General features: G+C 33.7%; 1 protein-coding gene across 1 annotated transcript in view; it reads left to right on the top strand.

Moving 5' to 3' along the window:
• Elk (Eag-like K[+] channel) overlaps positions 1-24,429 on the top strand; it is a 933,814-nt gene that overhangs the window by 838,349 nt on the left and 71,036 nt on the right. The window contains exons 7-10 of the mRNA XM_085810949.1: positions 3,011-3,154; positions 13,898-14,034; positions 18,572-18,809; positions 22,932-23,092. Coding sequence (XP_085667075.1) covers positions 3,011-3,154; positions 13,898-14,034; positions 18,572-18,809; positions 22,932-23,092 — 680 coding nt within the window. The remainder of the gene's footprint in view (positions 1-3,010; positions 3,155-13,897; positions 14,035-18,571; positions 18,810-22,931; positions 23,093-24,429) is intronic.

Raw genomic sequence — 24,429 nt, 5'->3', positions numbered from 1 at the left:
TTACTAAAGCTATCAAAATTTTAGTTAGTTGCATTACAGATCTTAAAAACTATAATTGCAAAGTTGATGCTTCTCGTACTGTGCATGAAAACATCACTTATTCAGAAAATAACATTAAAAACGCTGTTTGTAACATTATACGTAGTAGCCGAGTATTCACGAGGTAAAAAAATATAAATCCTTTAACACTCGGAATGAAGTTTTGTTCTCATTCTTTATCGCTATTAAAAATACATTATTATAATATAAAAATATCGTACATTATCCGCTCTAGCTCTCAAAATGCAAATTATACTTGTATGCATCATTTAAATTGATTTTGAAATCAGCTTCCTCTTTCCAGGCCTCACGCCAATGTATCCCTTATTTATTATTACCTAAAAATAATACTAATAATATGCAATTATAATAAATAAATGATGTAGTGGAATATTATATAATAATAATAAATATGTAATGGTAATTATAATAACAATTTAAGAAATTTAGCAGTAATTTATTATATTGAATTATTATTATTTGTTTCAATAAATCATTATTATTATTATTACATAATTTATAGAAATTAATGTCATATACATAACTAACTTATAACTTAACTGTCATATACTTAAGTATTAGCTACAATTTTTACATAATTATCAAACATTTTATCAAGCATATACAGTTGGGTAAAATCTAATTATTATTAAGCAATTCAACATTTTTATCTTTAATCTAATTAATATGTGGTGCTACAAAATGAGTTCAGCTTTCCATTATATTCAAGTTATAAAACTACCTATTGTCATGTACATTTTAATGCAGTTAGCTATTTTAATGTCTGAAATAGTTATTTATCAATATCAGGCTAATCAGTATTGATCCAAGTCGTAAAATCACAAGAATTCGTTTAGTTTATGCGTTTCGAAATTTTCATAAATGTTTTATGTTTAGTATAATGTTTGGATTTCAAAACAAGATTATTTTTATGGGTCTCAAGAACAGATCTGTTTATATATATATATATATATATATATACAGAGAATTGAGGTAATGTAGTGAAGCTTTTTGAACATTGTGTTTTCTGAAAGTGAAGCATTCTATGTAATTATGATTCATGCTCAGCCGTAGCTTATTTAACTTCTAATGAACTTATTATTGGTACTAAAAATAAGTGTTCTATTGATGAATTTCAACAATGCGGCGTAGTAAGAGTTAAACTGGTGTGAAGAGAACTGGTATACTTAGCTGCATACAGTATATATGATTGGCTAATGGAAATTATTATAATCTTTGGAATATTACTCGCTTAATTCGCCAACATTTTTAAAGAAACATTTCCAATTTTTCGGAGTCAAAGGACAAGAGATTTAAAACGGCATATTCAGATATTTGTTAACTAAAGCAATGTAGGTAGTTATTTTCCTTATGAAATACAAAGTATCTAAAAAACGAGTTCTAATAAACGCGTGCGACGAAAAGGAACACATTTTTAGTGAAAATAAAAAGGTAAAATTGTGTATTTTATAAAACTAATAAAATAATTCATGAGGTATATGCAAAATAATCCTATTTATAGTATTCCTGCAAAGTGTGTGATTGCTGCAAGGAGCAAACTGGTAAACCCAGCTTAAAATAATTTACTTCATCTATAAGCATCCAAAATAGTATGAAATACATCCAAAATAGTATGGAACAGCCTCTCTTAATTACCTACACTGAATTGTATCAAATTCTGTGCTTCTCTTTGCAATTTTATACGATTTTATATGTTTTTATCATATCATAAGTAATCGTAGTTCAATAGAGCTATCTTCAATAGAACTTGACTGGCTGATTACTAACAAACGCAAAGTTAGAAGAGATTCTCTGGACAGGTCGTTTCTCCATTAATATCTAATTAAAGCTGATTTATAGTCTTCATGAATTTACTCGCTTTGTGAATGAAATGGAATGGTTATTGAGTGATTAGATATGTAAAAAGAACACTAATAATATGCAGTTTTTGAATAATATAAAGCCAACGTTTGCAATATATTTACAGATCTGATTTATTAAAATTTCTGTATGAATCTGAAACAGAAAGGAAGCACTTCAGAGCTTTCATATACTCATTAACACTCTGCCCCACAAAAATCGTACAGCTTTATATCTCCCATTCTACTGAGTCTATTGATGAAATGTAACTTGCATCTTTCAAATCTCAAAACACTTAATTGATTTCGTCTTCCACATTTCGATATTTAAGTTAATTCCAAATGAAATTCGCGGACATTTTCTGATTTATTTTATATATTTTTTAGTAATTTTTTCAACTTTTAGAACTTTTGCAACAGTAATTCTTGATGCATTCCTTGAAAAGCCTGCAAAAATTTTGAGCTTTTCATTCAAAATCTTCCAAAATATACACAAATTTATGTATACGTGCATTTTGAAATTTGGTATATTTATTATAAGCGATAATAACGTGAAATGGGGTTTATACTTTTTTAATTATTGGAAAAAATGGACAATGTACCCTTTTTTCCGCTCGTGCACATCAAAAGGGAAAGGAGAATAGATTCTCGTAAATTAAGAATTTCGCCAAGTGGTGCAAACTCAAAAATGTGCGCCAAGATATTTTTTTTTAATTTCTTGGTAAGTTTCTGAACTGATTTTACAAAATTTAACATTTTCACATAATTTTAGTCGTAGACTCGAAATATGGAAACACACTCTGTGTCGTTTCAGATATTTGTTATAGGATTTCAGATATTTGCTATATTGGAAAAGGACGATTTTGTGTCAAAATACTTATGGTAGAATAATATTATATATAAATTTAATATATATCTCAAGTCATGCTTTCGAGACATAAAAACGCAAATTAAATTTCATCAATCGGCCCTCTAGAATGGGACATATAGAACTGTCTTTTTGTGTGTGCCGAGTGTACAAATGTAATTCTAATAAAATATTTTTGTTTTATTATAGAATAGACTGAACTTATATGTTCTCTCTATACATTATTGTTATCATATATTTTCAGCTACAACTCCATTCTGGTGCCTGCTAGATATTGTTCCAATTAAGAATGAGAAGCATGAAGTGGTTTTGTTCCTGGCGTCACATAAAGATATCACTAAAACTAAAACAGACGAGATGGAGATGGATGAGGATGGAGAAGAGAATCGTAAAATTTACTCTTTTTCTTCCTTCTTTTTGAAAACTTATGCAATGATGCCTTTATTTCTAAATTAATTAATCCCTTTATTTCAAAACTTGCGTTAATTATGATTTCATTTCTAATTTTCTGCCAACTAGAAATTCATGAATACATACATTTTACATCCCCTTCATTTCAATCGTGAATTTTAATGATGGCTCTAAGCGACATATTAATTCCTGTTATTCAAATATAACAACTAAGAAACCAAAGCTGAGACGTGGTTAACTCAAAGAAACTAGAAAAATTAAGAACGACGAGTATTAATAATAAAATTGGCTTATCAGTGGAGATTATTGGCTATTCATCAAATTCAGTGACAAGAAGAGCACACACACACATGCATAAAGTTATGAAACTTCCCATAGCTTTACACTCCTTGGTACTAATTGTTATGCAACTATGTCGCGATGCACATAGCGTTTTCGTAAATACAAATTATTTACACTTCTGGGATGGAGTTGAGTTACAGAGCTAAAACCTATTTAATTAACACTGTTTATGTACGCACTAGTGTACACTATTCGAATCACGAATGTCGCTGCCTACGCATCTAACTATCTAACAACGTATCTAAATGCCACATCTAAATTTCTGCAAGCGATGGTTCAGCTATAATTCTATGATCAAATACTCAATCTAGGCTTTAAAGGATTTATTAAAATACTAAAATTAATCTAATTTAGAATCTAGAATCGAATCTAATGTTACATCTCATGAGCAGCGTTTAAGCTGCGTCATAACAAATCGAAAGTCAAGTTCTCACTGTTGCCATTTCGAGGCAGAGAAAAGTTTGTTTCTAACCAAACCGGAACATCGGCATAGTGAAAGTTTCTGGTCAAACCGGAACATCCCGGCCCCCGTTGGACGATTGTCCAACATCATTTGGAAATGGGAGTGGACTGATATTGGAGACGGCTCGACGAAAGATTCCATCTGAAATTCTGACGTCTACGACTCGTACTAGTCCATTTGGACCAGGAAAGGTTTCCTCGATGCGAGCTAGTGTCCACTTCATGGGTGTCTTGTTTTTATCCTTTAACAAGACTAGTTGTCCTGCCTTGAGATTGGATCTCACTTGATTCCATTTTGAGCGGTTCTGCAAATGATTAAGATATTCCACGCTCCAACGGTTCCAGAAATTAGCTCTAAGTTTTTGAATTAAGGTCCATCTAGAAGACAAGGTCAAAGAATCTACAGAATCATTCGGTTCGGGTATCGACAAAAGTGGAGCTCCTATTAGGAAATGACCTGGAGTCAAAGGCTGAAGATCTGTTGGATCAGCCGAAATAGGTGATAGAGGTCGAGAGTTCAAGCAGGCTTCTATTTGTGTAATTAATGTATACAGCTCTTCAAAGTTTAAAATTGTCGTTTTCGCGATCTTTGTCAAAATTCTCTTCATTGATTTTATATTAGCCTCCCGTAACCCGCCAAAATGCGGGGAGGAAGGAGGAATAAATCTCCATGTTATACCTTCTTCGGAACTAAAGCGCTGAATAGGATCCGATCTACAAATTCTAAAGAGTGTATCAAGAGCATTCTTCGTTCCCTTGAAGTTCGTAGCGTTATCACTCCAAACAATGGATGGTTTAGATCGTCTGGCAATAAACCTTCTAAGACATGCTACAAATGCTTCAGTAGACAAATCCGATACTACTTCTAGATGAATAGCCTTTGTACTAAGGCAAATAAATATCGCTATGTATGATTTTAACGTAACTCTAGATCTTTTCAAATTAGGCTTGGTGATAACTGGACCTGCAAAGTCCTGCCCTATTTTTTCGAATGGTCTAGTTATTACAACTCTATCTCTAGGTAAGTCTCCCATCATTTGGTTTATGGTTTGGTTCCTTGTTCGAGAGCACGTCATGCATTTACTTATAACGCGTCTAACTCTATCTTGTCCGGAAGGTATCCAGTATAATTGTCTAATAAGAAAAAGTGTTGTTTGAACGCCCGAATGAAGAGATTTTTGTATTATCACAAAAATCTCTAGATTATTATCAATCTATGAGTAATTCAGTGAAATGATGTGTTTTGGGTAAAAGAAGTTGATGTTTCTGGTCTTCTGAAAGATTGGAGAAACGTAGTCTCCCACCAACTCGTAAAAGTTCATCTTCATCCAGAAATACATTTAAGGATAAAACCTTACTATTACTTGAAACTGATCGTTTCGACTGCAGGCACTTAATTTCAGCTTGAAATTCAGAATGTTATACACATTTGACTAGCACCTTTGTTGCATTCTGTAGTTCAGAAGCACTCACAAAAAAGTTCTTTTCTTAATAGTGGATTGGTTCTACAGTTGTTCGCAAACCTTAAACACCACGCAGTAGTTCTAATCAATTTGCTGAATGACGAATACCTTTTAATGAATTCGTTCTCTATGGAATTTTCACCTGTGACTGTTGAGTTCACTACAGCTCCCCTTCGAAGTTCAAGCTCTTCATGATCCTTGAAATCTCTTACTGATTCTGCAAGTTTAGGCCACAAATAGATGCTCTGTAATAGCCACTTAGGTCCATGCCACCACATGTCACTATTTCGTAGTTTAGATAACGTTATTACTTTCGTGGAATTTGTCTTTGTTCCTCTGGTCAGCATATCAGCCGGATTTTCATCTCCAGGGCAATAATTCCAGGACCCAGGTGATGTTTTCTCTCGTATTTCCATTACTCGATGTTGGATGAATGGCGTCCATTTATTTAAATCGCCCTTTATCCAATGTAACGTAACAGAAGAGTCTGACCAAAAATATACATTCATCTGGAGTCTTTTCTCTAAATGTTCTTTCACATTCGAGGCTAATCTTGCTCCGATGAGCGCCCCCATCAGCTCTAATCTTGGAAGGGACAGCTTCTTCAGTGGAGCTACTCTGGTTTTGGAAATGACAAAACTACTTCCTATTTCACTGTCCGTCGTGACGTATCGCAGGTATATCACAGCTCTATATGCCTTCTGACTTGCGTCGGTAAAGCAATGCATTTGAATATCTCTCAATTCAGACTTGTTAGTCTTTCAGAAGTAATGTCGCGGAATTTTTACATCCTGAATTGCTGACAGTTCATTAATCCATTTTTTCATTCTGTTTTCAAAGTCCAATGGTAACGGATCATCCCAGTCTACCCCAAATTGCCAAATTTCCTGCATTAGTATTTTTGCCGTAATAGTGAATGGACTTATGAATCCAATGGGATCGTACAGCTTTCCAATGGTTTCAAGAACTTCTCTTTTTGTCATTAACTTTGTTTTCCCTTGATTAGTTAAATTTTGTGATTCTATCTTCAGAAGGTCTTCCTTGTAATTCCATTTATATCCCAATACCTTCTGTTCCAGAACTTTCTGCATTTCACCATTTTCGTATTCGTCAAAATCTTCCTGCAGATTCCCACAATTTGTTTTCCATTTTCGCATGTTGAAACCAGCAGCCTTCAAAATATATCTAATATATTCATATATGAGTTTGGCTTCGTTTTCGTCTTCATCTCCACCTATTAAATCGTCTACGTATAAACATTCGTTCAATAGTTTAACTGCTTTCTGATTTGTTTCTTTAAAATTATTTATGTGATGTTTGATAGTAGCGGCAAGCAAAAATGGGCTGGATGTAGCTCCAAACAAAACGCGAGTCATCCTAAGTATTTTCGTGCTAGGTTTCCCATCTTTATCTGTAAGGTTATTTGCTCACAAAAATCTTACAGCATCCCTATCTTCAGGTGACAGAGAAATCTGAAGAAAGGCTTGTTCAATGTCGGCAGTAAATGCTAAGCTATGTGTACGAAATTGTATTAATATCTCTAACAATGGTGGATTTAAATTAGGACCGGAATAGAGACAATCGTTTAAAGAGTATTCATTTTTCGAATGGCTGGATGCATCAAATACAACTCTCACGGGTTTGTCAAGTCGGATAACTGGCTGGTGAGGCATGTAATAAATTCTTCCTGTTTCCTCAGAACTTAGATCAATTTCCTCAGCTATACCCATTTTTAAATGCTGTTCTATAACTGAGTCATACTGCTGATGAAGCAGTGGATCATTTCTTAACCTTTTAACCAGTTTATTAAAGCGAACTTCTGCATTTACGTAATTCGTTTTTAATTCAGACGAATGTTCATTCCAAGGGAGTTTAACCTCATATCGCTTTTCTTTAAATTTGATAGTTCTGTTAAAATTCTCTAAAATGTCATTATCTATTTTACTAATTTCCTTCCCTTGTTCAATTCCCAATGTTTCTAATTCCCAAAACTGCTTTAACTGTGTTGAGACCAATTTGTCGTCAACAATAATGTCCATGTTTAACAATTTACCGTTAGAATCAGTCTGGCCTTGAAGGCAGCATCCAAATATTTGTTTCGGAAGCTATAAGTTTATTTTTAAAACGTTTAAGTCTACCAGTTATTACTTCATGATAGTAATCTGCTCCGATCAAAACAGCAATATTTTTATCACTGAATTGACAAGAATCAGCTAATTGTAATCCTATTAACTCTTTGTTAATTTTGGAAACTGGGATATCAGGGAAAGGCAAATTAGTTGCACATATTTGGTTAGTTTCTAAAGCTTCAATTTCTATATTTAGGGATGGTTCACTTCTGTTTTCTAGTTTGACTTTAACAACATTGTAAGTTTGTTCTGTTGCCTGGTTAACCCCAAAGGCAAATACGGACAAAGTCTCCTTCCGAATAACAGGTAATTAACACTTCTCTGAAATGTCCCGAATTATAAAACTTCTCATCGATCCATTGTCTAATAGAATACGAACTGGTTCTAAATTATCCTTCTCAGAAAATGGACGTATCATCACAGTACACGTTTGTAGCAATGCACTGCGCGAAAGTTTAGGTTTTTAATTGACTAATCTGAACATCTTCTTTACCGGATGGAATTGTCGACACGACCTAGTTTTTCTCCGATTTGGTTTACAGTTGGAAACAAATAGACCTATTGTGTTTTTTATTACATATTTCGCACATTTTTCTTTCCTTACACTGCTTAATTTTATGCTGAGATTTTAGGCACAAAAAACATCGAGCTTGAGATTTTAAAATATTTCTTTTCTCCTCCACGGTTTTAATTTCGCAGCGCTCTGAATCGTGTAGTTCGTCACAATATATGCATTTACTGCTAGCGACTGGAGCAACATATTCATACGTTTTAGGCCAACCTTTTTTCAAACTGTTTACTGCGCTTGTTGTTTACATTATCGTGAGCGGAGTGGAGACGATCGTTTGATTTATGCCTCCAGTTATGAATCATTTCCGCTCGGTGTTTTGTTTTTGTTTCTCTACTCTCATTTAACTGCGTAGCTCTTTCGCGGCTTTCTATTTCTTTACGAATAAATTCCATTAATTCGTTAACGTTCCATGTTTGGTCACTGTTTCTACTGCGACTGTATTCTAATGTTATCTCTGATGGAATTAATTTTAGAAATATTGGGCAAAGTAGACTACCGTAAGTTTCTGATACGACGTTCATTGACTTTAAGCATCTAATTTGAGTTTCACACTGATCATATAAATTCCTAAGATTTTCTATATCCCTTACATTTCTAACAGAGGAAAGATTTAACAGTTTATTCATGTGAGCATTTATTACCAAATCTTTTCTCCCAAACCTGTTAATTAACACTTCTATAGCTGAATCGTAGTTCAGCTATAGAAGTTATCAGTTGTAAGCGAGAGTCCGGAAACGGCATTATAAGCTACCCCACCTAGTAATGATTTTAAGTTACTGAACTTATTTATTTTCAATAATGAGTCATTGCTATGGATAGCTGCCTCGAATTCACTCCAAAATTCCTGCCAATTGCTAGAATCACCAAAAAATTTAGCGATAGTCAATTTTGGAAGGCGAATAATTTCATTATTTTCAAGTTTGGAATCTAAAGCGGTTTCATTAGGATCCGAATTTTCGAGTTTGTGTAATTCTCTCAATTTTTTTCTTGCTCTAAATTGCCACAGTTGGATTTTTTCTTCATATTCTAGAGCGAATGAAACTTCAAGTTCAAATTCATCCTCTGGGACCTTGAAATCCTGTTCTATTTGAGTGTTTAAATCACTCAGAGTTTTTGCCTTTTCGTTTAATATGTCTAAAGTTTCTTCTAATACATTTATACTAACGTCATCTTTGCTTAATTCTGTCTCAATTTTCTTTAGTACCTGGGACACTGCCGTCCTTAATACTTTGCGTTTCGATTTAAGCTTAGCGACAGGATCTTCCATAATTACTTTAAAATAGAAAACTTATCCTACCTGTTTTTCGCAGGCTTCGCACACTTCACACCGTGCTATCCATACTTACGAATCCATATTTTCGAATATTAGCCGACTTCCCGGCATATAGCACCAAAAAATGTTTATGTACGCACTAGTGTACACTATTCGAATCACGAATGTCGCTGCCTACGCATCTAACTATCTAACGACGTATCTAAATGCCACATCTAAATTTCTGTATTGCCATTGCTCGCTTTGAAATCCTTGAGTTTGTTAATCAGAAATTCGTTAAAGTTTTACAAAATATGAAATCGATAACAAAACAAATTCCAAATTTCAAATTTGGGCTTCCAGATGCCCATATTCGCAGTAGGATTATGTCATTCAAAATTGGATAGCTCTAGGTACCGTTGTTTTATCACAATGCGAGAAACATACATACATTATGCAGATTCTTCATTATTTAATTTCTTCAAATATAATACAGGGCGATAATATTTGGTGGCAACAGTTTGAAAAGTGAAACGGACATTCAGAGTGATTCGACCGAAATTACAGAACGAAAAGAATAGTCCCTCAGAGACAAAACCTGTTTGGAGTAAAAAGTAATTTTTTTAAGCCTTTTGAAACTTCTCTCGGTTACACCAGCCTTTCATATGAAACAGCTATCTTTACTTGCTCACTCGCGGATTCTGCAGTACCAGATTATAACATTTATTCACACTGAAGCGTAGCGAAGATAGTTAATATTGCTTTAGTGAGATTTTACCATTATCTGTGCATTCATGAAAGAATTCTAAAATACTGATCTTAACCTTGCGTTATGGTTCAAGAAGGTTACAAAGCTCACAATTTCAGGAAATGAATGTTCCCGGTTTTTTTATTTTTAAATTTATATCTACTTTTTTCTACATCCCTGATTTACGCAATCATCTTTCCTTAAAATTAGGGGAAAAAGCAATCTCAGATTAACATAAATTCTAAATGAAACTCTATAGATTTCGAGGGCGATCAGACTTGGTTTATTCTTCTGAAGGCAAAGCAAAAATTTAAGACAACTTTTTTGGGGGAAGAAGAAGAGATCTCCCTAAAAGTTGATTCTTTTTTTCGGTATAAATGCCAATCTAAGATTACGTTGCTGAATAATTTGTGTGTTTCTCTTTTATTTAGGCTCTTCTGTGTATTTATTGACTGGCATATCATATCAGTCTCTAATTATTATTCGGTTTACTTTGCTGCATTTCACATCCGCGTCACTTTGATCTGTTAAATCCATCGCCATTTATCTAGCATATCTTTACCAGACTTACCTATAGATTTTCCCTGCATTATAATAAAACTGTAACACCAAATGATTCAATGATAGCAAAGTATTAAAATAATCATACACAAAAGAAAAAGCAATCGACCAGATAAACTAAATTAACACAAATGAAAACTTACAAATAAACAAACAAACATTTAAAAGTAAGTTGGAAACAACTGGTTTATGTAAATCTTAGCTAGGCTTCAGCTTGAATGCACACAAACTCAACATTAAAATTGTAAGAATAAGACTGGAAATGAAAGGGATAGCAAATGAAATATGTCTCAGTGGTGCTAACAGTGACATTCTAAGTGGGCGGCACTGCCCTCAGTAGGCGCTGGAATGGTCTGAGGGGCGATTAATGCTCCAAGCTTAGAATAGTTGAGAGCTTTCAACGAAAGATTAAGAGCAGCTAGCTGAACAATTGCCCGAGGATTCAAAGAGGAAAGTGAAGCTGAATCTGCAGTGTCGGTTAAGACCCTAACAGCGCAAGTAATACAAGAGGTCGTTGCACTCATTAACCCTATTCCACCAAGTTATTTTAGTTACATAAATGGTCATGTTGTTAGAGCGATTCAAAATCACCGCAGGAATACCTTGAATAAGCGACGTGGTTTTTCTTTTATAGCAACATTCAACAACGCTAAAAACTGAACAGAGAAAATTCTGTTACCATCGCAATTATTCAAAATAAAAGAGGCTAATCAGGCTCATATTTTTATTTTTCTAAAAGCAGCGAAATAGTTTTTTTTATTATTTTCCCATCTTAAATACCTAACAATTTTTATTCCACAAATTTCTTAAATACATTTTAGTATCTTATATTTACTGCTGAAAATCTACTAAAAAATTGAACTGCTTTCTGAGAGATCCCGTCACATGTTTGCTTTAATTTAACTCTGCCATTCACTAAGAGTATTGATTATGTTTTGTTCGACAGCATATATTTTAACTAAATCAAGCCGATTTAAAAAGAAAAGAAAAATGTCACAGGAAGTCAAATAGGCATGTTCTTTTAACTTTTGTAGGTGCCACAATAAATGGAACGGTAATAATTTATTTTAAAGCCTACAGTTATCAAAGAAAGAAAGAAAATTAATTTTTTACTCTAAACACCTTTAAGATTCGGCAAATGGGATTATAACAGAAATGCATATTTGGATATTTGCAAAATAAGAAACTGCTAAGTTTAAAAATTTACAAACGCAATAAATTATCTATACAAAGGGAGAAGATTATTTTTATTGCTGATTCTGATAAAATGGAGTGAACATGAAGTAAGCACGTGCATTTTCCTATTTTATTGGATTTCAGAAAAAATACTTGCTAAGCTAAGCTAGGAAATGCATTTTCTTTCAGAAATGCATGAACTGATGATTTTGTAAACTTTTTCTACTCTTCCTGATGTCAACCTGCAGCCGAATAAGGCCCACGAATTTTGTCTTGGGTTGAATTTGGATTGCTTTATAGGTGACTGTAAGGAATTTCCAACAGCATCCCAATTTTCAAGTTCTACAGGGAAGCGGAATCCAAAGGTCTCCCATTCTTCTTTCCCTAACACAAACCTCTCGAGGGAACTTTCTAATCGACTGCTTTTAAGTATTCCCACGATCCAGTGACACTTATGCACTTACAAACATCCATGTCTTTTTCCAGTATTCGATCTCAATCCCAAGGGTATAGCGGTCGGCTCTCCTACCATCAAGCCAATGGGATTTCAATAAGCTTCAGTATTAACAAGTAAAAGTGACAGAAATGAAGAACGTTGCTCTGTTTGGCGTAACATTTGGCGTGCCGTACCTCCATATAGCTAAAGAGATTACTGCAGTTTTCGGTAAATGTTAAATGGAGCTCAGATAACGAGTAATTTGCTCTATCAGATGTAAAAGATAGCACAACATTTTGAAACAGGTTAACGCCCATTTAATAATATTACATTAAATTAAAAAATCTGTTAACTTCCATAAAATTTTCCTAAAGCTCAGAACAATGAAATGTTTTTCTGTCGCAGAAAAGTATAATTTATCTTATTTTTGTTGAGAAATGCAAGATATAGGAATTTATTTGGATACTTGAAGCAGGTTTACTGTAGATATTCAGGTACCATATCTGGTTTCTGTTAATAGATCCTTTTAACGTCTCTGCTTGTAGTATCATTAGGATGTCTGAAATTGGAAACACTGAAAAGGAGCAATGCCTTCACCGTGGCGCGAACCTTGACCTCTCGAATACGCGCCGAGTGTGCTACCGTTATAGCATGAAGGCATACAGAAAGGAGGAAGAAAATACCTTATATACTCCCTCTTTTAAAGAGTGACTGGGAATTAAAGGACCTAATCACCAAATTCTGGTAGTGAAGCATCATCACCCACCGTCTTTTAGTTCAGCCGCCAGTGTAGAGTCACTGGACTTTTTAATTAGGGAACACGAAGAATGAGCAATGTTCTCGCCGACACTCAAGCCTGGACCTCTCGAATACGCGCCGAGTGTGTTGCCGTTACATCACGTATGCATGCAGAAAGGAAGGAGAAAATACCCTATATGTTTGTTACCAACAGCACAATATACCACTTATACATGATAACTGGTATCATGTGCCGTCATGTTTATTACTCAAACTGTATTGCCCTTCCGCCTACTTCAAGTTCCTGTGATTGTAAAAAAGGGAGGAAGGAATTTTGAAAACTCTGCTCAATTGCAAGCTGTCAATTTTCCGATTTTTCAAAAATTGAAAATTATGTACAAACATGGAATTGCGCGCCCCCCTCCAACCCACTGTTCTCTGATTTCAAGATAAAGCCCAACACTCAGTTGATTTTGCTAATGTGAAAGTTACATAAATACATAATAAAATAGTTAGAAATTAATATAAGCTATTAAAACATAAGAATTGTTTATTTTAAGGTCTCAGATTATGAAACGAAGTTTCATGGAAACGAAGTTTCATAATATGCTCTTTATTTATAAGGTTATATATGCTCTTTATTTATAAGGTCTCTGATTTAAGACACATGCATGGCACGTAGTTCACCAGACTTTAACATCTGTTGCATCTAATGAATATATATATTTCAAATACAAAAGGGTAATAATGAAAATGCTAACTTCTGTGCGAATATTTATTACATTTAGAAGAATACGGTTACATATTTTGAATGTTAACTTAGCAATTATTTTTCATTTCAGTGACTGAAAATCAGGTGGAACTGGAAGGTTGTTTACCATCAAATCACTATCAAAGACGAAGGAGCAGAGCTGTTCTTTACCAGTTGTCAGGACACTACAGACAAGACAAGATGAAATCTAAACTTAAATTAAACAATGTAAATATCTTGCCTTCACTTTTTTCTGTTTACCACAGTCAATTAGAATTTATTATTCCAGCTCATTTTCTCTAATTTAAACTGTAATTAAATGGTTATTTAACAAAGGCGATTTAATTTTGCACTTATGATAAATTGTAATTTTAAAATGAAGAAACGTTTTCGCTGCCATTTCGCTTTGCGTATATTATATTTATATATACATATAGTCTTCTGAGTTATTATAAGAGCTCATGAACTCTTCTGAGCTGATGAAAAGGTTACAGTAATGTTTAAAACTATCATAAATGAACTAAGATGTTTGTCTGTGAATTTTCTTAAAATATGTAAATTAACATTCTTGAGTTCGATATTTATATATGAGAATCAAATACAAATACTGGAATGGTAGTAAAGACATCCGTTGGAGTCCTCTATCAATCCTTATATGCTTTACTGCTTGAATGACACATGTAGCAAGTCAGATACCTTTTCCTTCACATGGTGGGATCACTATTCAAAGCCACATTCTCATATTTATAATTTTCTGACTATTTTTGATACATGCCTGGTAAATAATAGCATTACTGTTTATCTCATAATTTCACAGAACAATATTCAGCATTATTATTATTATTGTTAATAGCAGTAGTTAAGCTACTACTATTAATAATAACATTACCGTATTGACTGCATTTATATTTTACCCCGAGAACTTGATAAAAACTTAGCAACTGAAGATCATTTATTGAAAATTATATCAGTTTAAGAAGAATTAAATTTAACTTCGGAACTTCAAAACGTGACATGAATTTATCACTTTTTGTAGACTTTTCTCAGAAAAAAGTGAATAAATAGTACAAAAAGTGATAAATTCATGTCATGTAGTCCCTTTTCTTACAATTTAATTCACATTTACATCCACTATCCACTTTTAGATCTGAATCGAATCTGCGACCAAAAATGGCATAGCATTAAAACGATTGCTAAGCTTTTTGCAATTAGCAAAAATTCACAAAACACATTAAAACTGACAATATACAACGTCACAAGAAAACTTAAATAATTATTAACAAATCCGTAACAGAAAAAAAAATATCCTTTGAGAAAAACCAGGCTTTAACAGGAAATGAGCATATGAGCATACGTTGCAAAAATAGCCGTAACACAAAATTATGCAGGATGATTCGCAATCACGTGGTCAAACGTCTGGGAGAGGTAGGTTCGTCAAAGACGAATCGGTATTGGATAACAGTTACAAATTCGGAAACGCCATCGTTACGTAAAGTTTGATTTGATTTTAGTTTATTTGAGAACGGAAAAGCTTGCGACTGCTATCTGCCTCGTCATGTGGTAATATGCAGACAATAATAGAAATTAAATAGCAATACCTATGTGAAGAACATTATTTCAATCATCAAAATGTAATTATTACGATATTAATGGAGGTAACAGAAGGAGGTCAAAGTTTCGGCCACCAGCTGTAACACTAGCATGACATCAGCGGCGAATGGAATTACGCACGTTTTAAAATATTTCAAATATTTCGGGTGTCTCTCGAACGACTGCGGTAGCTTCCTTTCTTTTCATCGACGGCGGAGCGCAGTTAACATATAAGCCAGGTGTCCCCACTGATGGAATTAACTTTGCTACAAAAATTTCTGGATTACAGGCTCCCCAGGCTTATGTTTGGCGGAAGGTCAAATAAACTGTTGCATTTCAGACCTTTTCAGAAGTTAGCGAAACACTTTGGTTGTGTTTTGTGTAAGACTAGTACTTTAAGGAGTAGTAAGGGATGCAAAAAAGAGGGCCAAACAAATCAATGGTTCAGCGATGGAAGAATAGTGCAATTCGGGCAAGGAGAATAATTTCAGTGTCAACGTGTACGGAGATAGATTGATACAACTTAAATAATGTTGATGGGCTTCTCCAATGTGAACAGTTAATGGATTCTATAGATAATTACAATATAGGTAAAGATATGACTGTGTGACATGGATAAATTTGGTACGATCAGCTACGTAACACTTTGAGTGCGACAATTAAAATTTAAGAGAGTTATTGATATAAAAAGATAAAATAATACATTAAGTAATGTAATATACACTATTATTCAAGATTGAAATTAGAACACATGACATTTTAAAATTTAAAAGATAACATTAATTTAAAAGATAACTAATATATATATGTAATATATACAGGAACAGGAATTTTGATGGCGTAGAAGTGCTGATCCATAATGACTAGGAAATTGGAGACGAAGGCAGATTAAATCTTCAGTTTTATTTTCAGCAACATGTTACGGTTACACAGAAGTCCAGAAATATCCATCCGTAGAATATATATCAAGTCCGTAGAAAATAATTCCAGAGAAGCTTTTTCCACGCAGAAAATATCCTACCGGCTAATTAATAAGCTGTAATACTTTGGCAGTCGGGCACAGGAATGAAGCTTGGCATGAAATGACACAGAAGAACTTAAATTTATAGCTCCATATCTTTATTCAAGTCAAAAGGCATATTATCATTCTGATTAAATTCACTGCATCATAGTATTCTAAAAAAGGGAGGCAGATGAGAGCGGCGGCATAGATCCTAACAGGAGTAGAGACAGAAGCGGTCTCCCTGTGCTTTGCTTTTCGTCGGCTATGAAATGAGGTGTCTCCAAGTGTGCAGTGTTGAAAAGTGTCATCGAGTGTGACTTCACGTTTCGTCTAGTGATATGCCTACCCGTGAAACTTTTTCAGAAAAGTGCATTGCGATTCCCTTTAGTATTTTCGTATAATGTGAAAAAATTCTAGTCATGTGAAATTATATTCAATAATCAAGAGTGGTACTTCAGAAATGGAGACAAGAGCTAAAGTCGCGATGTCAACAAATACGCAAGAATCAATAGCCACTATCTCCTAATTAAGGCGATATAAAGTAAAAATAATTATAACTAAACCGGGAAAAGAAATTGAGAAACAAAATATAAAATAATGATATTGAAAGTAAACATTAAAAAATTATTTTGGATTTGTTAAAATTACAAAAGATTTTTTAAGCAACATCACCCCTTGCACGGACGTGCATCTCTGCTGGCTGTCTAAGGTGATGTTCTGCAGTTTCTCTGCCAAACGAACACATAATGATCCGGATCTTAAGCCACCCAGCATGAGTACTCACTTTCCCGTTACGCAAAGCGATGCAAACAAGTCATGAAAGGCCTATGCCCTGTTAAAAACTGAGTAAAGTGAGGTGAGCCACTTCTTAGAAGCAGACCTATTTTGGGGTAAATTCTACGGACTCTTCTGTCAGTATTCTATGTTGCCAACGTTTCAACAATCCTCTTTCAAGCTCGGCTTTTAAGAATGAATCAGGGAGATGCAGATGTGTGCAACAGAAAAAAAAATGTCCCACAGTCGCTGCGCCATGATATAAGTTTGCGCATGACAGAACCCCAACACATTTCATTCATAACAGTCGGAAGCACTTCAATGTGAACACATTCTCCCAGTTTATTTACCTGCGATCACATGGAAGGTCTAGTGCATGATGGACTACTGGATAGTAAGGTAAATATTCCGCCTGCTTCAAATTAACTTCCTGAGTGCGGATACATAAATCAGAGTAATATGGAAGTCCAACTCTGCCAAACACTAATATCTGCGCTTAAGATTCCCGCGCATCTATGTTTGTTTGACTGCATGTGTCTTTTCATGGTTTCTGTATTTATAATATAAAAACGAGTGATTTTCTACCAATAATTTTATTCATAAATCCATTTCTCTCTAGGAAAAGAACCGCAAAACTTCATCATTTTGGCACACTTGGACCAACTGATCTATTTTGATCTTTTGGCAAGGATAACTATCCAATTCGGGAATTCAGTCAATGATATATATCTGAATGTTACATATCCATATGAAAATTGTATCTTTAAACTAACTGTGCTTAGAATAATTCCGAAAAGAAAGAGCTTGCAATTTCATTCCGTGTACTGTGCTCTGATTAATTTTATCTAATTTAAGGCGTATCATGATCATAGTACCAGCGTTATGAATTAACGTTTTTATACTTGAATACAAATAAAGATTTAAACCCCTAGCGTAGATAAACTTAAAAATTAGATTATTTTCTTTGCTCTCCAGAATTTTAAAATTTAGAGTATTTCATGACATTGGCAATGAAGATTAGCTTTTGCTTCTGGAGGCACATCGATATAATAACAGAAGTAAGCAACGTTCCTTCAATATTTATGCCTCGAAAATTTCCTCAGCAAATTATCCTTTAATTACATTCCTTTTCATTCATCACGCTCCAACTAATTAAATTTTTATGGCGTCGCTACTAATAAAGAAAGAATATTTTCCATTCAGGCATTTCAGTTTCACTTCCGCGATGAAATCATTCTGCTTGATTCAATTTTTCACTGCAAGGCCTAAATGCTGAGTCTTTCATTGTTCGTCTGGGAAAATAATGCGTGCCTTTTCTGTATTATTTGGAGCAAATGAATTTTAAGCTTCCTGTTAATCTTAATTGCATTTTTCTCTGTTCCTGTTTTTGTTATCTAGAACTTGCTGCATACGACGGCTCTACCGGAATACAAAGCCGCAGCTATTAAGAAGTCTCGTTTCATCTTGTCTCATTACGGTGTGTTCAAGACGTGCTGGGATTGGCTGATCCTCGTCGGAACTTTCTACGTCGCTATCGTTGTTCCATACAGCGCTACATTTCGAGACACGGGGGAGACTCCTTTGTTCAACAAGACAATCATCACTGATGTGATTATGGAGTCTATTTTTATCGTTGGTATGGAAAACAATTTAGTTTTTTTTCTTTATAGGTATTTTTGCTTTAGTAACAGGGAAAATTTTGTGGTAATTCATTTTTCCTAATGCCTTTAAAATTTAATACACCTTACTCGTATATGGTATATGAAATCGTAGAAAATAATAACTTCTGAATCTAACTAGACTTTTTTGGGGGGAAACGGTGAGCGATTCTACTAATATGATGTACACTGCGAAAAAAGGGACAGTTCTATATCTCCCATTCTATTGGGCAGATTGACGAAATTCAAATTGCGGTTTTCATGTCTCGAAAGCGCGACTTAAAATATGTATTAGATTTACATATAGCATTGTTCTAACATAGGTATTTTGACACAAAATTAGACCTTTTTTAAAATAACATACCAATGTTTTTCTATATTTCGATTCTACGACTCAAATTATGCATAAATATTAAATTTTGTAAAATTTCGTGCACAATTTACGGAGAAATTCAAAAATTTATCTTGGCGAATATTTTTCAGTTTACACCAAGAATAATTCACTTGACTAACTTCTTAATATATGGCAATCAATTTTCCTTTCCCTTCCATTATGCCGGAGCGGAAAAAAACACCTCGTTTCTACCTTTTTACATTGTGTATGAGCGGAAAAAAAGCCACTTCGTTCTTACTGTCAAGTAATTTTAGCAAAGTGTCTAAACACATTTGATGTTTTATCGCTTTCAAAAATATGTCAAATTTCAAAACGCACCAATATATAAATTCACATATATCTTTGGAAAATTTGAATAATAAACGGTAATTTTTTGCAGGTGTGCTTAGAAATACGTCTACTTGATGGTAAAAATGCTATAGATTATAATTCAAAATTGTTTTGAAAAATTTTTTAAAAAATATTTAAAAGTACAAATTTTAAAAATAATGAGTAAATTTCATTTGAACCTGACTTTCGAAATGTGAAATGAAAAATCAAATAAGTTTAATAAAAAAGAGAGATTAATAAGTATATACTAGACTCAATTAACATTAAGGAGCAAAAATTTTGAGAGCTAATTTTTTAAAAGTTATTCGTTCGATTTTTACAAAACTTGGTAGTTTGGTGTAATTTCAATCGTAGAATGGAAATATGGAAAAAACTAGGTATGTTATTTCAGAAAAAATCCGATTTTGAGTCAAAATAGCTATATTAGAACATTGATATATATAAATCTAATACATATCCTAAGACGCGCTTTCGAGGCATGAGAAACGCAAGCTGAATTTCGTCAATCGGCCTAGTACAACAGGAGATATAGAATTGTCCTCCCCTTTTTTTTGTGCAGTGTACCAATAATTTGCTTATTGGTTATTAACTTTGTGCACACTTGCGTAATAATAGAAAATCATTTCTTCTTGAAGTGAAAGAAGTAAATAATCATCCTGCTATATTTAATTTTGTCCCCACCTGGGTATAAATATGAAATTTTCGAAACCTATATAAAATTTATTTGTTGAAAAGAATTCATTAAAAATTCCTAAATTTTGGCATGTATGTATTCTGAGAGACATTCAACTATAAAAAGGAATTTTCATGCCTCATTCTTATAAACTGTAAAAAGTTAAACGTGATCATGATTCACTGGGTAAGCGCATGCCTATTTCAACTTTTCAAAAGCTGTGCTAGTTTCCTCTCTTTCCATCATGCCCTCTTAGCTGTAATCAGCATGTTGGAACAGGAGATCATTACGTCGCAGTGGAACAAATCATCCTTAGATTTTATTGTAGTTTTGACTAACGAAAGTTTCGTTTTGTACTTATTTGAGACTTAAAGAAAATGTAATTTTGAAAGTAAAGTGCGTCTCTCAGTCTAGAGCAGTGTTCCTCAACGTGGGGCCCACGATCCATGGGAAAGGCAATTCAGTTGTTAAGGGGGTCAGTTCGAAAATGGGCTCATCCACAGTTTAAGGGGATTGATCTTATATTTATTTCCTTCAGCCCTTAGCAAAGTGAATAGTGCAAGTAATACAAAAGTTCTTCAATATTCGGAGGAATATTTTCGTGTACATCGAGTATGAAACCCGCTGTACAAAATGAACGGTTACCTTTTTGTCTTTAATGCCAACAATGCCTCACCAACGAATCAATGAAAGGAGGTCCTCTTGATGTATATTTCAAGGCGAAACATAATCTCATATTAATTCAGATCTGAATATTTTCACACTTTTAAGAAAATCTTTGAAAGAGAGTAAAATTAAAATCTCTGTTCACTGCTCGCGATGCGACTGTTAATAATAAGTAATTACTAATACTTAAAATATAATAGAAAAAAGCTTTCATTGAAATAATTTTGAACTTGAATTTCACTTCTCTATTATATGTTTTGAAATTTGACTTATTGTGTTTGCTCGCAAAATTTTCTAGTAATTTCTTCCTAAAACCTATCTTTCAAATTTCTTTCGTAAACATTTCAATTTTTGAGTATTAAAAATTATGCATATCCTAGGAGGGAGCATAAGAATTTTAGAAAGGATTAGGTCGGTCATAACACGAAAATGTTTGGGAAATACTGGTCTAGACTATGTGGTTGATGTACGTTTTTGATGATGAAAGTCGAAAATTAGCTAAAATCTAATGAACAAATTAATGATTCTGTGCAAGAATGGGTTAGCATGTAATCAAAAACCTTTTATTGTTCTGGAATTAAAGAAACTTCATGTAAACAAGAACAAGTGTCTTTCAATGGCAGTTGATTACAAAGAGAAATAGACTGCAAGTCGTTTCACTGTATTCAATAGCTCAAGTTTCTCCTGTTTATACTTGAACGATGCTATTAATTAATTATTCCAGAAAATATTATGTAGAATTATTTGCTGATAAGTATTAGACTAGAAAAATATTTTTAAAAATATTTTTAATAAGTGTTAAGCAAATAATACATTATGTTTCTGAATATTCAATAATAATAATCTATTATTACGATCATTTTCTAAAGATTTTATTGCAAAGTAACAGAACCCGGTGATGACGTTTCTGCGTTTGGAATGAAGTTTGGACAATAAGACATTAGCTAAATTTGAAGAACTTTTTCTTTCTTTAAACTATAAATCAGTTTATAGTGTTCAGTGTGACTTAGAGCAGAAGAAAAATTGAATTAAATATGGCTTAAGGCTGATGAAAATCACATTTTAGCTATGACACCCTTGCTAAAATCAGCAATGAGCTGCAAGGAAGGAACCTTATTATAAATTTTAACAATACACTAAGCTTGCTGTTGTACGTCGCATTATGCTGCGAACACATATGTTCGAAGGTTGCAGATGTAACGAAAATCTATAATACAATACTTATACCTTTAGGCAAATTTAAATTTAAACTGATAGTCGAGCAAGTTAATTAAAAATGCTCATAATTCCAGAAATATGACCAACTAATGTTTTCATTATTATTCCATCAAATAATAATGAAACAGATGATTCTTAATGTTTTCAGAGATTGTTCTCTTAGAAATATGGTAGAAAACATATTAAAAGGGCTACGATAATTTTTCAGATAATTAGAAAAATTGTATTTAATGTCAATTATAAAAGAGCTACTTTACTGTTTTCCATATACGACACAGTATACTACAGTTGTTGGATTGAAATCTTCTGTTGGTTAATTTATTGAAGCGTTTGAAAAGATCTGTAGTAAATGGGAAACGGTTCATGGAATAAAGCTATTGCACAGCCTACTAATCCAGTTCCACTGAAAGAACAAATAAAATGCTCAAGTCGAAGCTTTTATGTATAAACACATTAAAAATAATGTTTCTTACTTAGTTAGTACTATGCACTAGAGATCAAAGAATCTGTTTCAGATGCATTTTCCACAAGCCACTTGACAACCCCCCCCAGAACAATTCAAGGACTTCTGAGTAAAAGAAAATATCATAAATTTTAAAGCAGACTTTTATCTTTTTTTTATGTTTCATCAATACCATCTACCCATTAGAGCTTTTAAGAACATTGAATCAATATCTAACAGTATGTATTTTCATTTAGCTTTGTACTACAAAGAGAAGTTACAAAAATGAATAATTTGTTTTACCTTATATGCATTCTTTCTGATATTAAAATTATACAAAAGCTTCTGCAATAACGAAATGCATGCGATTTTTACAGATATTATCCTAAACTTCCGAACAACCTATGTGAACAAGAAAGGCGAAGTGGTGGCGAAGCCGAAATCTATTGCCATCAACTACGTCAGGGGCTGGTTCATTGTCGATCTCCTTGCTGCCTTACCTTTCGATCTCCTTTATGCTGCAAACCTCTACAGTAGAGTAAGCAAATATTTTTCATATATTGCCTACGTATAAGTAACACTTTTTTCCAACTATGTTTCTTTTCTAATATAAAGAAAAATAAGTAAATCTGCGCACTTTAATTATGTAGTTTTTTTTGGGGGGAGTAGGTTAGTGAAACTTGGCAAAGTACGCCAGATCTATCTGCCTAAGGGAAGCATTCATGAAGGATTTTCTAAGGGAATATGAGTTGTATTCATGTTACACACGAAGAAAAACAACCAAGCAACTAGCCCATTCGTCTCCAATCGAACCCAAATCGAATTCTCAGTATTTAGCGGTCTTAACCACTGTCACTGGTGGTGGTCTTTCATCATAAAGGAGGTAAGAGCGAAAAGGAGATAGAAGTGGAAGATTATTGCATTAAAACCTTTAAGTTTTAGCAACGGAATAATCATCTTCCATAACTTCCATTCGTAAATGTAGTCTTACTCATGTGTAACGTAAATACTAATCAGTTGAAAGTGTGGCGGCTGCAGAGCGGTTGTTGATTTATGGCACTCTATCTCTGGGCTTTCGATGTTTTAGCGGAGGTTTGCTCGTAGCAGCATCGATGGGTCTAATTGCGATGGGAAGTACTTGGAAGACCGTCAACGACAGAACTTGAGTCCGTGTCGTGAGAGCGGAATACCTTGTAACAAAAGAACTCTTCTGTGACGAATTCAAGTAATTCAACTCTACCGTGGGTCTCGCTAGAGACGTAGTTTGTCAGTTTTCGAGAGGAGGGCAGGTGGAGGATGTGCGTATTCCTATCACGTCCGAATCACCATTGTGGCGGCTTCAAAGCGGATGTTGATATATGAATCTCTGGGCTTTCGATGTTTTAGTGGAGGTTTACTCATGGCTACATCTACGGGTCGAATCAGAAGCGATGCGAAGTCTTTGGAAGACCGTCAAGCACAGATCTTGAGTTCGTGTCGTAATTACGAACTACTTTACTTTGTAACAAAAGTGCTCTTCTTTGACGAATTCGAATAATTCTTTCGAATTTGAGAATGTTGGCGGCTTCACAGATCAGTTAAGACTTTAATCTGTAGAACAACATCGCAACTAAATAACTATCCAAATAATTTAAGTCTGATGATACTAATGTATAATAACAAAAAACGTATATACATTCACAAAGACAAATTGCAAATATTCCAGATTTTGACTAATTTCCGAAATAAATAAATATTCTGCTAAATGCCTTAGTAAAGTATAAAATAGTAAATCAAAAATTGGTATTTTATTTATAGTCTTTAAATTGGCTACAGATCTAATATTCAAACTCATATACTTTCACTGTGATCGCACTATTTCTGTGCCTTAAAATT

Source organism: Stegodyphus dumicola, chromosome 2 (assembly GCF_044657685.1).
Source record: "Stegodyphus dumicola isolate Sdum_Otavi_A_Nest chromosome 2, ASM4465768v1".
NCBI classification, from domain to species: domain Eukaryota; kingdom Metazoa; phylum Arthropoda; class Arachnida; order Araneae; family Eresidae; genus Stegodyphus; species Stegodyphus dumicola.
The sequence above is the reverse complement of the archived record's forward strand: the minus strand, read 5'-3'. Positions and strand labels throughout refer to the sequence as shown.